We start from the raw sequence: 15000 nt of genomic DNA on the forward strand, positions 1-15000 counted from the left end.
AGAGCGAGGGGTTTCCAAATATGGTACTCAGCAATGAAACATTCAACCAATCAGTTCGCACTGAATATTCGGAAGCTGTGAACGCGCGTTACACGTTTCAACCCTTATGGGTTTCTGAGTATACTCTTTCCCTCTTTTTTCGAGACCCTGTGGATTTATTAGACTACGAAATCAAGGCGTGTTTTTAAGACAGAGCATAAATGCCGGGAAGGGGCATGCACGGGGCGTGCATTTCATTGTCCTTGACTTTAATCCGGGAAAGAAAAGCACAGTTCAAGTACTCACCATTTCATTTTTCTCTTGCTCTCTTAGAAAAAATATCTAGATAGCTTTCCCTTTCTTTAAGTTCCTTTCCATTTTTTTTTCCTTTTTTCATATACACCATGACGGCAGAGTTTATTTCTTGTATGAAGTATTATGGACTGGTTACCAGTCAGAAGACAATCTTATTGCCTCATTTTCTCTTTTTTGGGGTTATTGGCAGACAAACTGGGTTCGTATGTAGTTCCTTTCTGTGAAGCTGGTGGTACTACCATCGCCGGAGCATTTATTCCTTTTGCGTTACTCCGTCGCAAAAGATCTGATCGCGTTGATCTCATATTACAGAACGACGAAGATGAGAAGCTTCTGAAATAAAGAAAATAACTCACTTTTAAATTATCCATTCTGAAGAATAGATACCCGGCCCAAACTCGAAGTATTTACACGTAGCCGACACAAACCGCGGGAAAATGTGCATGCGCGAGCCACGATTGGTTTATGTTTCACTTCTGATTGGTTGAAAAGGTGGAGCGACAACTTTGAACCAATCACTGAGTGAAGAAATGCAAAACCAAAGCAATTCGCTAATTACTTTCGACGCTCAATTGAGAACCACTCTATATGGAAGGTACACTTCATCAAGTTCTCTAAAGGAAGATTTTGTACTCTGAAATTGCACGGCATGTCACTTTTTGGTACTCTCACAGTTGCTATAACAACCTGGCCCGGGTTGCTCGAAGCATGGTTAGTGCTAACCAACGTTAAATACCATGGAAACCTATTCTTGGTTTTCACGTCATGCAAGTATCACGCAAAGAAATAATAAAATCGCTTACCATTCAATAAATTAAATCAAGAAATTGAGATATTGTAGAAGGGTAATAAATGAACAGCGGGTCAAAGTTTTAGGGCTGTGCGATATTCCAAACTCGAGTTATTCGGAAAAGGGTACCACTCAATATTATAGTGTTTTGCATGGAGACTCCAGGATGATGTTCCTCTGAGAGACACCAAAATGGCGGCCGGAAACGAGTGCAAACATCTGGAGTTTACTTTGGCTCTCTCTAAACATTTTTCTCTCTCTGCAAAACTTGAAACATTCGCATAGACACTTCTCTTGACATATTGGTTATTCAGAACTCGAAGACACATGGCAAATCGATGTTTTCGTGTACGTAACATGTTTCTCAGACTGAATCCAGATGTCACGCATTGTAAAAAATAAAATTGAAAATCAAACTGTTCTATTTTCAAAACAAAGCATGCTACCGAGCTGCAAATAGGCCAGTATACATATTTTTAAAATGTTTTTGACCCGATGAAGGTAAAAACTCAAAATTTTTAATTTTAGTTTTTCTATGACGTCACGTGAAAACCAAGAATTGAGGGTTAAGCAACCGGCCCCAGGCTGATTGAATAGTCCTGACTGAGTTATGGGATAAAAATAATTCTTTGGGAGCATACAATTAATTGAACTAAACAAGACACCGAACAATTCAGATCATAGGTAAATCATATTGGAGTTTCATATTAGTTTACCTGAAAGTGATGACCATTTCTCAGTTGTTTTGCTCCACTGGTCCTCCTCACAAACGTGATAGTTTGTGGTCATGGCTGGTCTGTGCTTGCGCCACAATAACTTGGATATCAGCGCTGGGCTTCGTTTTTAGCTTCGGAGTCTTTCTGCCGGTGTTTATGGATTATTTTAATGCATCAAGAGAAATTACAGGTGAGTGACTGTGGAGAGCTTTAATTCTTTTAAACCCAAAAGATTTCACTCGTATTATTGTGTTGAATACACGGGTTGAATAAGTCACAGCAAAAGAGAACAAGGGGATACGTGATATTAAAAAAAGGGAAAATGTACACGTTAACTCCTATATATAAGGGATGTCGGCGCTGGGCTACGCCATTAGCTTCGGAGTTTTCCTACCGTTTTTCATGGGCCATTTTAAGGCATTTAGATTAACTGCAGGTTAGTATTCATAGCTAATTTACCAACTGTTATAATACCTCTTTGGGGATGATGTAGATCACGTAGTGATTTTTGTAATGCATCCTGAAAGTGTTTCTTCACATACGAAAATTTGAACCCGGGTAAATCCTGGCAGTGACCAGCACGAATGTCACTAGAGCAAAAGTGTGGTAAGTCTGCGGTAAAGCCTTCTATGAATCATGTTAGCTTTCTCAAATTACTTCAATTATGTACTGAGCATACTGCATTTTGAACATATTAGTTTGCTTATTACACACTCCACTCGATGTGAATAACACTGAGTTCATCGATGTCGATTCTTGTGGGTAACTGCTGGCGATTTAGCCATAAACACGCTCTCCAATTGTATGATTGTCGCGCATTATTTTCCGATGTTACCACTTTATAACATCGCTGATTCTCCGATTTTACCACTTCATTGCACAAATTTTCCGGTTATCTGATTTTAACTGTGTATCTAACAAAAAGTCACCGATTTTACGATTCTTCCGATTCTCCGGTCTTTCTAAAAGGCTCCGACGCTACGCTTGTTTAACCTCTGCATCTAACGAAAGTCTCCGATTGTACGATTTTCCCAATAATCCGATTTTAAATCTGCATCCATATGGTATTAAAAAGTCACCGATTGTACGACTCTTGCGATTCTCTGATGTTTACCACTTCATATTGCGATTATTCTATGCCACACAGAACTTTATGTTCCGGCATGAGGCTGGTAACGTTACATAAATTTAACTGTAGAGCAAGGGGACTTAAATCGGAAGAGCGACTAAGGTTGGGAAAATAGGATGAATCGTAGAATCAGAAAAGAGGAGAATCTTAAATTTTGATTCTGATAATCGGAGCAATACTTACTCTCCAATTTAGCCATTAATGCATCCAAGTGGCGACCTGTAATCATCGCGAATAAAAGAATCGAACTTCGTGGACTAAATGTTAGGTTTTTGTCGATTAATATTTTCTTGGCTAGCCTGCCATGTTTCGTCCCTGTCAAGGACTTATAATAGACCGTTCGGTATAGCCAACTCATCAAACATCGCTAGCATTCAAATGATGGTGGCAATCTCGCCTTAGTTATAAGGTTCCCAATAGGCCTTTTTCGCCATATTAAAATTAAGCTTGATGGTGAGGCAGTGAGGACAAAGACAAAGGAAAGTGGATGATATGTAAGTAATTTTCACATCATGATTCCAACGTGTTTCTGTTGTTTTTGTCCTCACTGCCTCACTATCGAGCTGAATATTTGATACATCGAAAATGGCCTAATGCATAACATGTAAGAAAAATAAAGGATCTTGAATTGTGAAAAATAGCTTAATGCAAATTTTCGTAGCTATCCAAGAAAATATGCAATCCCTTAAGGGTACATCAAATATGTTTAGTCTCCCGACGGGCTTGGTTTCGTTTGTTCTCGAACGAGAGTTTGATATTCCACGATTTATCGGCAACTGTCTAAATCTCTAGGCCCGGCCTTGATTGCCAATAAAGTCGCACACGCCACAGTGCTTAGGACGCCTTTTAGAAATTTAGAATGTCCGCGAGTGTTCGTGCGCAATAATCACGCAAGCAGAACGTTCATGAACACATCATTTTCATATCAATGAGCGAAGAGTACCCCTGTCAGCGAACACCTTTTCGAGAACACCGCACATGCTCCCCTTTGAGCACTTGCATTCTACGACGTTAAACTTAAACTCAAACTCTTTGAAGTCAATTTTGAACGCTTTTACTGAAGATAAGTTGGGTCAAAACGAGTCGAATCTTCAGCGGCTAATCACCTCATCCATATTCATAGAAGAAAGTGATCCATCGATATTCCGGTCGAAGGTGGTCAAAGGTGTGACTAATTAAACAACAGGAAGCCCATCAGTTCGATCACAGGAAGGCCAGAAAATTAGAATGTGTGTTCCAAATGCAAAGAATTCTTATGGGAATATGAATTTCGTGTTTAAGGCAAAATCAAGTTGTTAAAAAAGAAATTAAGTTAAACTTACCACAGTTATTGTGTTTTTTCGTTCTTGTGGCTGTGGATGACGTATATTGGCGTTTTGATTGTGAGCTCGGCGTTACTTGAAAGCAAGGTGAACACATCATAACACCAAACCCGGTGTGGCCATCACGTCTCGCATGCATATTGGAAGCCATGCCTGCCTCGTTAGGCCTCATCAGTATGGCACAGACAACTTACCAGGCGGGCATAATGTTACAATGTCAGTCAATAGACAATAGACCGTTCATGAAAGTTGGTTCCCGTGACATTTGATTATGACCTGATTTGCATGGCACTCGTTTGTTAGTTGAATGTGTAAAAACTTATAGATCGTTTTCACGTGACGTCATCATTTTCTAAAATCCAAAACTAAAGAGCCACGAAAGTTTTTATCCTCATCAGGCATAAGAGGCGGTAAATTTGTATCCATTTGCAATTTTAAAGCTCAATAGCGTGCTTCGTTTGGAAACCAGAGCATTTTGAATTTCTGAGTTATAGCGGTGCGTGACACGAGGCGACGATCGAGTTTATTGAGAAATGTACATTTATCTCATGGTTTTGAGCCTTTTTAGAATTTAAAGCATTAGGAAAAGTGCTTAGGTAAATAGCTGTCTGTTCAGTACAGATGATTACTCGCCTAGATAGCCAAAGTAAGTAACAGATGTTGACACTATTTTCCGGCCGCCATATTGGTGCACCACAGATGTGCACCAACATGGCGTTTTCATACTGGGCTCTGTAAATTTCTGCGAAACATTTCGACGAATATCTGAAGTTTGGGGAAACGCACAGGCCTAAAACTTGGAGAAGTGTCTTCTTCATTTATCTTCTACAACATCACGAATTCTTGACTTTTTCCACTGGATGGTTTTCGATTTATTTTTTTATTGCGTGACAGTGAAGACGATCTATAGTATCACGACAGAATAAACGTCCTTGGATTGACTCCTGAAGAGCGTATTTCTGTCTCCTAAAAGTAGACTACACAACTTGTTACACCTAACAAGGTCGAAACGGCTGTCCATGCATGGCTGCCAATAAACCAGGAAATAGTACGAGAAGAATCCTCAACATCTCAGATTTTCTCGGATGTCCATTTAGAAGCCGGGCGATGCGAATTTCGAAGTGAAAATCGGTTCCCGCCACTTTTGAATAGAGCTTTTACTATTAGTGACGAGCTCCCTCATCCCTCTACATATTTTCAAGTAACGCCGAACTCAAAAACCTCTAAAATGCCAATATTCGTCATCCACAACAACATTTTGCTTTAAAAACGAACTTCAAAATACTCCCATTCGAATTCTCTAAATTTCAAAGACACATTCACTTTGTCTAGTCTTCCTCTGGTACACAACTTTCGGCTCATCCTCGGTGTAAAAACCTGTGAAACTCGCAGATGACGTAACAAAAAGGAAAACAAAAGAGCTAAAAGAACATCAAACAATAACGTAACCCTACCACGAGCTAAAAAACAAAGAAAATTTTTCACAGGTTTTTACACGGAGGTAAACCCTAACTTTCTGAGTAACTGCAACTGGAGAAACGTCGTTTAATTAAAGAGCGAGACCTATAGAGGAGCACCATTGGTAAAAAGTATGGTAACCCAATTTGGTTTGGTGACCGTAAGGACGTCCACCACTTCATGTATGCCAATGTGACCAGTATCACGTGACCATATCGCGGACTCAAGTTTAGAGCCCACGGAGGTCAGCTGTTTGGTTTTTAAGTTGACCGCTTACCAGGTACTGGGTTTCGATTGGATCGTAGGCTCAAGGCAGGTTAACTTATTGCAAGAACAAATAACCCAGGAGATCCGCTTTTAGGCTTGGCCAAATCTATACATTATGCAAATAAGTGGACTAAAAATGTTCAGGTGCACTTAAGTGAGCCTCATTTTGGAGCTCACATGACGTTTCAGGTTCACACGTTAGTGAATGGCACTGTTCATTCACATTGAACTTCGGACGTTAAATTCATCTGCCTTTTTCCCTTTTTCAAGACATCTTGGACGTCTTTTATTGCAACCGCAGTTGTAAAAAAAAAAAAAAAAAAAAAAAAAAACTAACCTTTCTTCATTTTTTTTCTTGTTTCTTTCTAGCATTGGTTGGTTCCGTAGCCATTGCATTAACTTTCTTCAACGGTTTCTTCTCAACTACTCTGGTCTCGTGGCTTGGATGTCGTATTACGGCTTTGATGGGAGGAGCAATTTGTGCCATCAGCTTGATAGTCAGTTCTTTTGTTAAGAATATATTACTTCTTCTACTCACCTACAGCGTTCTCTTTGGCTTCGGTTGCAGTTGTACATTTGCGGCTGGCTTAATTGTGATCAAACAGTACTTTAGCAAGAGACAATCAATTGCCGCTGGTGTATTAACGGCTGGAATTGGCGGTGGGGTCCTCATAATGGGTCCTGCATTAGAGGCCCTAACAAGGGCCTTTAACTGGCAAACAACCTTTCTAATAATCGCGGGAGTTAATTTTTTCGTATCCTTGTTCTCAATAACCTTTGATCCTAACGTAGAAGAAGACCAGAAAAAGGAAATGGAACAAGCTAGAGAAGAGAGAAAACATCGAAGTATTATTTCTGCAATCAAAACTGTGTTTGATGTATCAATTTGGACAGAGCCTCCTGTCATTGCATTTTTTCTCCCAGAGGCCCTTGTGGCATTTGGCCATTTTGTTCCTCAGATTCATTTGGTAAGAATCGCAAAAGTTTTTAAAATAGTAAAGATTCAATGTTTATTACTGTGACAAGAGTTTGTCGCTACGGCCGTTGCTTAGCGATGGTTGTAATGGTGTACTTTGGTTGAAGTACGAAGACCAATTGCCACTTTCAGTCACGTGCGCAAAGAAAAATTGCGCATTCCAACGCTTATGTGCGTGCTCAGAAAAAAAAAAAACAAACATGTACGTTATTTGCCGGACGGAAGCTCTGTATTGGGAACAGTTTTTGCTATGAAAGCTGTCACTGTCTGAACCCATAATTGTGCGTCACTTCTTGCAAGGTTTGCATTTTTGAAGATCTATAGTGAAACACTGAGGAACGTGTAAAAGCAAAACTTGGAGCGGTCTATACGCGGGATACGGTCTGGATGGGAAAATCGGAACCGCTGGAGGGCGCGGAATTAGCCAATCCAAGAGAAAATTAAGGAGACCGAGAGGGAGTTGCCCAATCTTGACCTTGGAATGTGTTAACCTAGTTAAGTGATTTTTAGATATCACGAAAAAGGAAGTGCGTTTCTCAAGACGCCCGCAATGCCAAAACAATTAAATATGGCCTTCCAAGTGGACGTACGGTTTGTTAACGAAAATGAGTTTCAGAAGCAAAGGAAATGTATTTTTCCCCAAAACCCGGAGTGGGAGAGATTCCTCAATTTTATTTTAATCTAATGGCTTACTGGGTGAACAACACGACTCCGAAAGCCATACTGAATATCTAAAGCAGGTGACACACGGTTTAACATTTGTTGGTCAACAAATGTTGCAGGATGTTGAACCGTGTGTCATCGGCTTAACAGCTGCCATTACACAATGCCAGATTTGTTTGACGTTATGCTTAATAGTCGCGGACTTCTTGGGAAACAGATTTCCGATCTAAAAATAACTTTTGTGAAATTCACATATCCTTGCCAACGCTCCTACACTCCCTGTTTCTCCTTCATTTTCTCTTAGCCAATCACATTCGATGATTTACGATTACGGATCTCCGAAATACTTGAGAAAAATAACTGAAGTGAAGTTATGATCCTCACAGTCATAACTTTACTTGATTTCATATCCACAGTTCAATATATGATTCATTTCATATACCGTTTCGTTCACAAAATAAATGGTTTGACTCGTAGCCCAATCGAAAGTTCGCTTGTATTTCCTTGTAAAATAATTTAACGATGAAATGATATATGAACTGCGGATATGAAATCAAGTGAAGCTATGATCCTCGTAGTTATGAACGCAATTTTTGCAATTGCGTAGAGAAACCTGAAAAATTGAGGATTTTAACGGGGTTTGAACCCGTGACCTCGCAATACCGGTGCGACGCTCTAACCAACTGAGCTATGAAGCCACTGAAGTTGGGAGCTGGTCATTTGTGGTCATTTTGAAATTGATTCACTTGATTTCATATCCGCAGTTCATGTATGATCTATTTCATATATCATTTCATCGTTGATTCATTTTCATGGGAACTTTAGAACCCACAAATGACCAGCTCGCAACGTCAGTGGCTTCCTAGCTCAGTTGGTTAGAGCGTCGAACCGGTATCGCGAGGTCACGGGTTCAAACCCCGTTGAAGTCGTGCATTTTTCAGGCTTTTTTACGCAATTGTAAAAATTGCGTTCATAACTGGGAGGATCATAGCTTCACTTAAATAAAATAAAATAGTTTGTCGCTAATCAATATTGATTCGTTGTCGCCAGCAGCGCCCACGATCCTTTTGTTTAGCACTTGCCAAGGATAACGACCGCTGGCTGGGCTGGTGATTATAGACTGAAGCACTGTTGTAGAAACTTAACTGTAATGAAGTTGTGAGCCACTACAAACTCGGACTGCTTTTCTTAGTGCCCACTGAAAGTAACACTGCCCCTCGATGAGAAATATAAGAAGATATTTTGTTTTTCATCTGATGTGAATCAACTGATGGCTGTCGTTGGTCTCTTGAGTCGGGAACAAGTTCCGTGGTTTTATCTTAATACTCGTCATTCTGTGTTTTTTTTCTTTCAGAATCGCTATTGTGAGGAATTAGGAATTTCATCTGAAAAGGCAGCAGAACTGATGATTTACAGAGGTTTGTTCTCCTTCTCTGGTCGCTTGCTGGCCGGCATTTTGTGCAGCCATCCAAAAGTGGATACCTTCAGTGTTTTCCAAGCCGCAGAATGCACGGCTGGTTTGAGCGCGATTTTCATGACTGTAAATCCTACTTATACATCACTGATCGTCTGCAATATAATATACGGGCTCGGCGATGGCTTCTTCTTTACCTGTGTCAACTGCCTTCTTCTTTCTGTCAGCCCGCTGAAGACTGCTGCTGTGCTCGCTTGGGAAATGCTGTTGAAATCGATGTTTGCGGCCAGCGGTTCTCCATTAGCCGGTGAGGCTATTAAGTACCCTTCGAGCAATTGGTTTCTCCTACGCTTTCCGAGAAAGAAACCACTACGAGCAACCGTTAGTTGCTTTGAGTGAGCCGCCGTCCAGCGCCTAGGACGAATAAATTAACTTGAACCTGTAAAACGAGTCAGTAAACTTGTTTTGGCGCTTGCGCATGGGTTCAGCTACGCAACTACTGCGTTTGGGCGAGCCTGCTGTGTAGAGATTTCCCGCGAAATAAAACAAAGTGATGTCAAATACATCAAGTGGGGTGTGACGTGTTTCGCATATGCTCGATGGAAAATCAAACGGTTTTTTAGTGGTTTCTCTCTCGGGAAGCGTAGGAGAAACTAACTGCTCGCAGGGTAGCTATTAAGCTGAACGAAAACGCAAAATGTTGTGGTGGAAAAACATCATCTTTCTCGAGATTGTTCTATAGGCAGAAATTTTCGCCATCGAACTCTTTGGGTTGAGCAATCAAACATTTTTCTTCTAAAAGAGAGTAGTATACCTCGCTTCTATAGCCAGTAGCCAGTCAGAAGACCGGATTGGCTACCACATGACACCAATGGACAAATCAAAGCGCGATCCATCTCATTACAGTAACGTCCACCATGTTGTTTTGGAGGGAAGCGTTCCATACTAATGAGCCTTAAGGTTGACAAAGGGAATAAGACCACCTTTGCTGTCAGCTAAGCCGTGAAGTAGAAAAGAGACAATGAACTAGATCAAGCAATATCAAATTTAATGAAGTTGGCATTTGATTCTTTTGAAAACAACATGGGTAATTTCGAATCGCTGATAAGGACCATTCTATATAATTCAATATTGTTTTCAAACGAGACGGGAGTATTTAGGATTTTGAGTGAAGTCCAAGGTTTTCTTAAATTGGATTTTGAGAACCGCTTGACCCCGTTGTATTGTAAAACGGGAATATTTAGTTGGTTTCATATCGTATCACAACAGTGAGCAAACAACATACTTTTCAAACGCTTTGGAGCGGCTTCCAATTGAATGTCGAAAGTAATTAGATAATTACTTTGGTTTATGATTACTTCACTCAGTGATTGGTTCAAAGTTCTCGCGCCATTTTTTCAACCAATCAGAAGTGAAACCAAAACCAATCGTGGCTCACGCGTGCACAGTTTCCCGCGCTTTGTGTCGGCTACGTGTAATTACTTCGAGTTTTGATTGGTTTGCCGGATTGTCTCAGTCCTTGTTGATTGGACAAAGTAATTACTTTGGTTTTGGTTTTACGACACTCAATTGAAACTCGCTCTATTAACAAAAAACACACTCTAATTAGAAGTTCATATTGTTTTGTTCTTCGACCATCGAAGCTTATTAAATTAAAAATCCGTTACTTGACAATGTCTACTACAAATTGATAGTTTAGCATTCTTTGACTGCTCTCACATGATAAGACGGTCATGTTCGTGTCAAAACAATAGAAAAATGTAGATTAAGTTTTGCATAGAGCGGTTTTCAAATGAGTGTCGTAAAACCAAAACCAAACTAATTACTTTGGCAATCAAGAGGGACGGAGACAATCCAATAACCAATCAAAACTCGAAGTAATTACACGTAGCCTACACAAACCGCGGGAAAATGTGCACGCGCGATCCACAATTGGTTTTGGTTTCACTTCTGATTGGTTGAAAAAATGGCGAGAGAACTTTGAACCAATCACTGAGTGAAGTAAATGCAAAACCAAAGCAATTCGCTGATTACTTTCGACACTCAATTGAAAACCGCTCTAATAATAGTCCAATTTCCAAAGGACTTTTTCCACCAAAAGGGCTGCCGTAACGTCAGGTGCAATCAAAGAATAGCACGCGTGCTTCGAGGCAAAAGTCAGCAGATAAGATTTGTTTGTTATATTTGCGAGAAATAGTCCTCTTGAAAAACCAAACGCTGCATCGTACCAGTGAATACCTTGATCCAAAAATGTTTCGAAAGCTATAATCCTCTTCCGAAAGGCAAACAACGTACCATGTGTACAACAAAGAGTATACATGTGCCGGCCAAACAAAAGAATTTTTGCATGCACTGTTTCAATGTTTACACACACGCGTAAAATAAGAGGGAACAACTGTTGTAACCTCGCTTATTTTCCTCTCAGCCAATCAGAAGGCCGGATTTGGTACCACGTGACCCCGCTGGAAAGGCTGGAACAGTTGGCATTCCTAGCATTAACCTTCCACTTGTAAATAGATTGTTGTTGACGATATTAAAGGTCATTTTAATTATTTTTTAGGTGTTTTCCAAATGGGTCATTTCATTACGTGTCCGCTTTAATTGCTTCCTCTAGTTTATCGTCTCTTCTCTAATCCATGGCTTAGCTGACAACAAGAGTTTTTGCATGCACTGTTTCAATGTTTACACACACGCATAAAATAAGAGGGAACACATTTTTTACCTTTATATACATCTTAGCCAATCAGAAGGCCGCATTTGGTACTACGTGACCCCAATGGACCAATCAGAGCGCGAACCATCTCATTAAACGTCCACCATGTTGTTTTGTTTTGCTTTTCAACACGTCGTTCATCGTCAACAAATAACGGCACCCTGGATTCCATCGTTTTAGCGGTTGCATCTCCACCAGATCGACTAGCCATTGTTCGTCCACATTACACTAAGACCGGCAACCTCTCAAACTGACGTCCCAAGGGACGGTAAGATGTAGGCCAATTCTTCTTGCAATTCTCGTTGCGCTTCGTTGGTCGGCAATCCCTGAGCTCGGGCATACCTACCCACATCTCTTAAGGCCCAGGCGTCTGCGAGCGCTTGTAAGCAGTTACGATGGGACAAGAGGGGTCATTTCATTACATGTCCGCTTTAATTGCTTTCTTTAATTTATTGTCTTTTCTCTAATCCATGGCTTAGCTGACAATTCAACAAAGGTTGTCTTATTCCCTTTGTCAACCCTTTAGCTTCATTAATTCCGTACGCTTTTCCTCCAAAACAACATGGTGAACGTTTAATGAGATGGTTCGCTCTCTGATTGGTCCATTGGGGTAAACATGGTCCCAAATCTGGCCGTCAACAAACAACAAAAAATATTTTATTTATAGAACACAATGACAATGAAGAGTGGAAAAAAAGACAACATTACTTATGTCAGGTATAAAGCCTCCTAGAAAGTAATTAAGGAGAGCTACAATTGTAGCTAATCTAGCTAGGAGGCATACAATACAGTACAATGCAATAATTTATGAAACTCTCTCCAGAGGGGCTTTTTTAATCTATATAAAAAATATATTTTAATAATTACAATGCAATTCAAAACATAATATTAGAATAAACTTTTGCAATAAGTTAAAAATATAAACGTATCAAAAATCACTAGGCAAAAATTTACAACTTGCGTTTAAATATGTTCATCGAGGAGCTCAATTTTATATCACTGGGCAAGTTATAATAATAATAATAAATAATAATAATAAACTATTCAAAGTTATTTTTGTCACTTGTTACATGGAGGCACAAGTATGAAGAAAAAGCAAGCATACGCACACACATAAGTCATCGCACAAAGGAAATTGGAAAACAAACAAAACAACAACAACAAAAGAAAGAAATAAAAATAATACGACTCGAGAATGTCTTTTTTTAAGGACTGTCATTTTTTTAAGGACTAAGACTAAAGTCAAATTCTGCTTTGTCGGGTGTTATCAGCCCTCCTTGTATATCATTGCGAATATACCAACATTTGACATCTCTAAGGTAGGGGATCCAAATTAGCACAACTAAACTAAACCTGTTTCTCTTTTTTGTTTGATCGGTCAAAACATCGATTCTTGTCGGTCTTTCCTTTCTGTGAACCCCACGGAAACGCTTACCACGCAGGATAGCTTTTTCCTAGTATGAAGTCTTATTTTTAAATACAAGACGAAAGCAACCTTAATTATGAGTTTTTTCTCTCACTTACTGCTCTCCTTTAGGTCTGTTAGCTGACAAGCTGGGTTCCTATGTGGTTCCTTTCCGAGTAGCTGGTGGAATAACACTGGCCGGAGCCTTCATTCCCTTCATGCTGTTATTCTACAAAAGGACTTCTCAACCTACTGAAATTTTGCAGCAAGACCACGAAAGCCAGACGCTTCTGAAGTGAAATAAAACAAATAAAGGGAGACTTATCACTGTTATGATAGTCGGCGAGCTTCAAAGAGCGATGGCTTTGTTTTGCCTTCGAGTGACAAGGCAAAAACCTATTATTGTTTTACAATAAATATATATTTAAGTAATTTCAGGGGTAAACTTCTCTGTCTTCGGTTGTGGTTCGTGGAGAGAACCAAGGGAATTGGCGTTTAGAAGCCACCCGTGACCTAGGACGAAGCCGCATGGAAAATGAACTACACATTACTTACCAACCAAGAGATTATCAAGGTAAGAGAGTGAATCCCCCATATAGGCCCTCTAACTAAGGTAATCCATCTTAATCTATTTTTCGACATGGTACCCAGTTCTTCCCCAAATTTTATTCGCGCGATTTTCCCGCGTTGCGTGTTTTCGTGGAGGAAACAACGGAGGAGAGTAATGGCAGACCGCGCTTCCTCGAAACGAAAGTTTGAAGTTTCTAACGCACTGTCGAACAAGAGGTCTTCAATTATATGCTTCTGGAGGATGTCCTAAAGCATACGCGTCCAGAGAGCTTGCGTCATAGGCAAGTATGTCACATGCTGGCAGCGGAGAAGGAGAGGTGTGAGAGACGAGAGCGTGCGCACCAAAGAAGTACGAGGAGAGAAAGGCCCACCTGAGAGAGAGGAGCGTCCAGAGTCAAACTTGGATTTGTTTCCTGTGGACCCACGCGAGCCAATGCCGCCAGAAATTGAAGACGATCTCCAGAGGGACGAGGACGCCCGGAAAGTAGCGGAGCAGGAGGCCCGGCGAAAAGTGGCTCGGTCGGCTTTCGAGAACCCTTGGCTGAGGGAGACGGAGAAGGAATTAGAGGAATGCGCGAGCAAGTTGGATGCCGACCGAGACCGGTCACGTCGCCTCGACCTGGGAGCCTACATAGAACTGCTCTGCGACAAGCTGAAGCAACACCACCAGTCTCTGGGAACCCTGAAGACGACCGGGGCCCTGGCAGAAAGGAGAAAGTTGTGCGTTTCGCTAGGAATCCTTCGAGTTAAAGACCAGCATCTGATAAAGAGTTTGATTGAGCCTCTCCTACGAAGAGTGCAGGCGCAAGTCGAGAATTCCGGGCAAGAGTCGAACCGGACGGAAGACAGCAGCGAGGAAGACGAGACAATGTTCATTACGCCCACGCCGAATCAAGGCAATCTCGGACGTCGATCTGCTTCTGTGATTTCCGACGATCTCGTTGTCTCTCAGGAACCGATGCAGCAGAGTTGTGGCTGGAGGCGCAAGAGAGGTGTAAGCGAAAGTCAGGGACAAGCTAAGAAACCAAGAAACACGATATTGAAGTATTTCTCTAGCTAGCGGCAGTAGTATGAGTTTTATTTCGTAAGCAAGTTTGTCATAACATAGATACATGCATATATATACTTGTTATCTTTTGTGCGCGTCATTGGCGCCTTCAAGTTGAACCCGCCGACATGGTCTCACAGGCGTTTGCATTCGAGAAAAACTTACCTTCAGCCCTCTTTTTTAAAGAATCTGCCAGCCTGCCTTTGTGAAAACGAAAATCTGGGTCTCCTAAAAT

The 15000-nt window shown here is 40.8% G+C and overlaps 1 protein-coding gene and 1 long non-coding RNA gene across 4 annotated transcripts in view; one reads left to right on the plus strand and one right to left on the minus strand.

Annotated features, from left to right (window-relative positions):
* The window catches only part of LOC137978610 (uncharacterized), a 13980-nt gene extending 10467 nt beyond the window's left edge, over positions 1 to 3513 (minus strand). Inside the window, exons 1-3 of one of the 2 annotated variants that reach the window (XR_011118197.1) lie at positions 3113 to 3513; positions 1801 to 1944; positions 286 to 627 (exon numbers count right to left, since the gene is read on the minus strand). This is a non-coding gene — a long non-coding RNA (uncharacterized lncRNA). Of the gene's footprint in view, positions 628 to 1800; positions 1945 to 3112 lie in introns of both variants that reach the window. The other variant, XR_011118196.1, reaches the window with a different exon arrangement.
* LOC137978608 (monocarboxylate transporter 10-like) lies at positions 1689 to 13779 on the plus strand. Of its 2 annotated transcripts, none has more exons than XM_068825602.1 (4): positions 1689 to 1990; positions 6346 to 6944; positions 8970 to 9336; positions 13280 to 13779. In XM_068825602.1, the coding sequence occupies exons 1-4, from the start codon at positions 1810 to 1812 to the stop codon at positions 13444 to 13446; spliced, it is 1314 nt and encodes a 437-aa protein (XP_068681703.1). In that variant the 5' UTR covers positions 1689 to 1809; the 3' UTR covers positions 13447 to 13779. The 2 variants fall into 2 exon arrangements, with proteins under 2 accessions (XP_068681703.1, XP_068681704.1); XM_068825603.1 differs by lacking the exon at positions 1689 to 1990 and adding an exon at positions 2292 to 2406.
* The last annotated feature ends 1221 nt before the right edge of the window (positions 13780 to 15000 follow it).

Source organism: Montipora foliosa, chromosome 12 (assembly GCF_036669935.1).
Source record: "Montipora foliosa isolate CH-2021 chromosome 12, ASM3666993v2, whole genome shotgun sequence".
In the NCBI taxonomy this organism is placed as follows: domain Eukaryota; kingdom Metazoa; phylum Cnidaria; class Anthozoa; order Scleractinia; family Acroporidae; genus Montipora; species Montipora foliosa.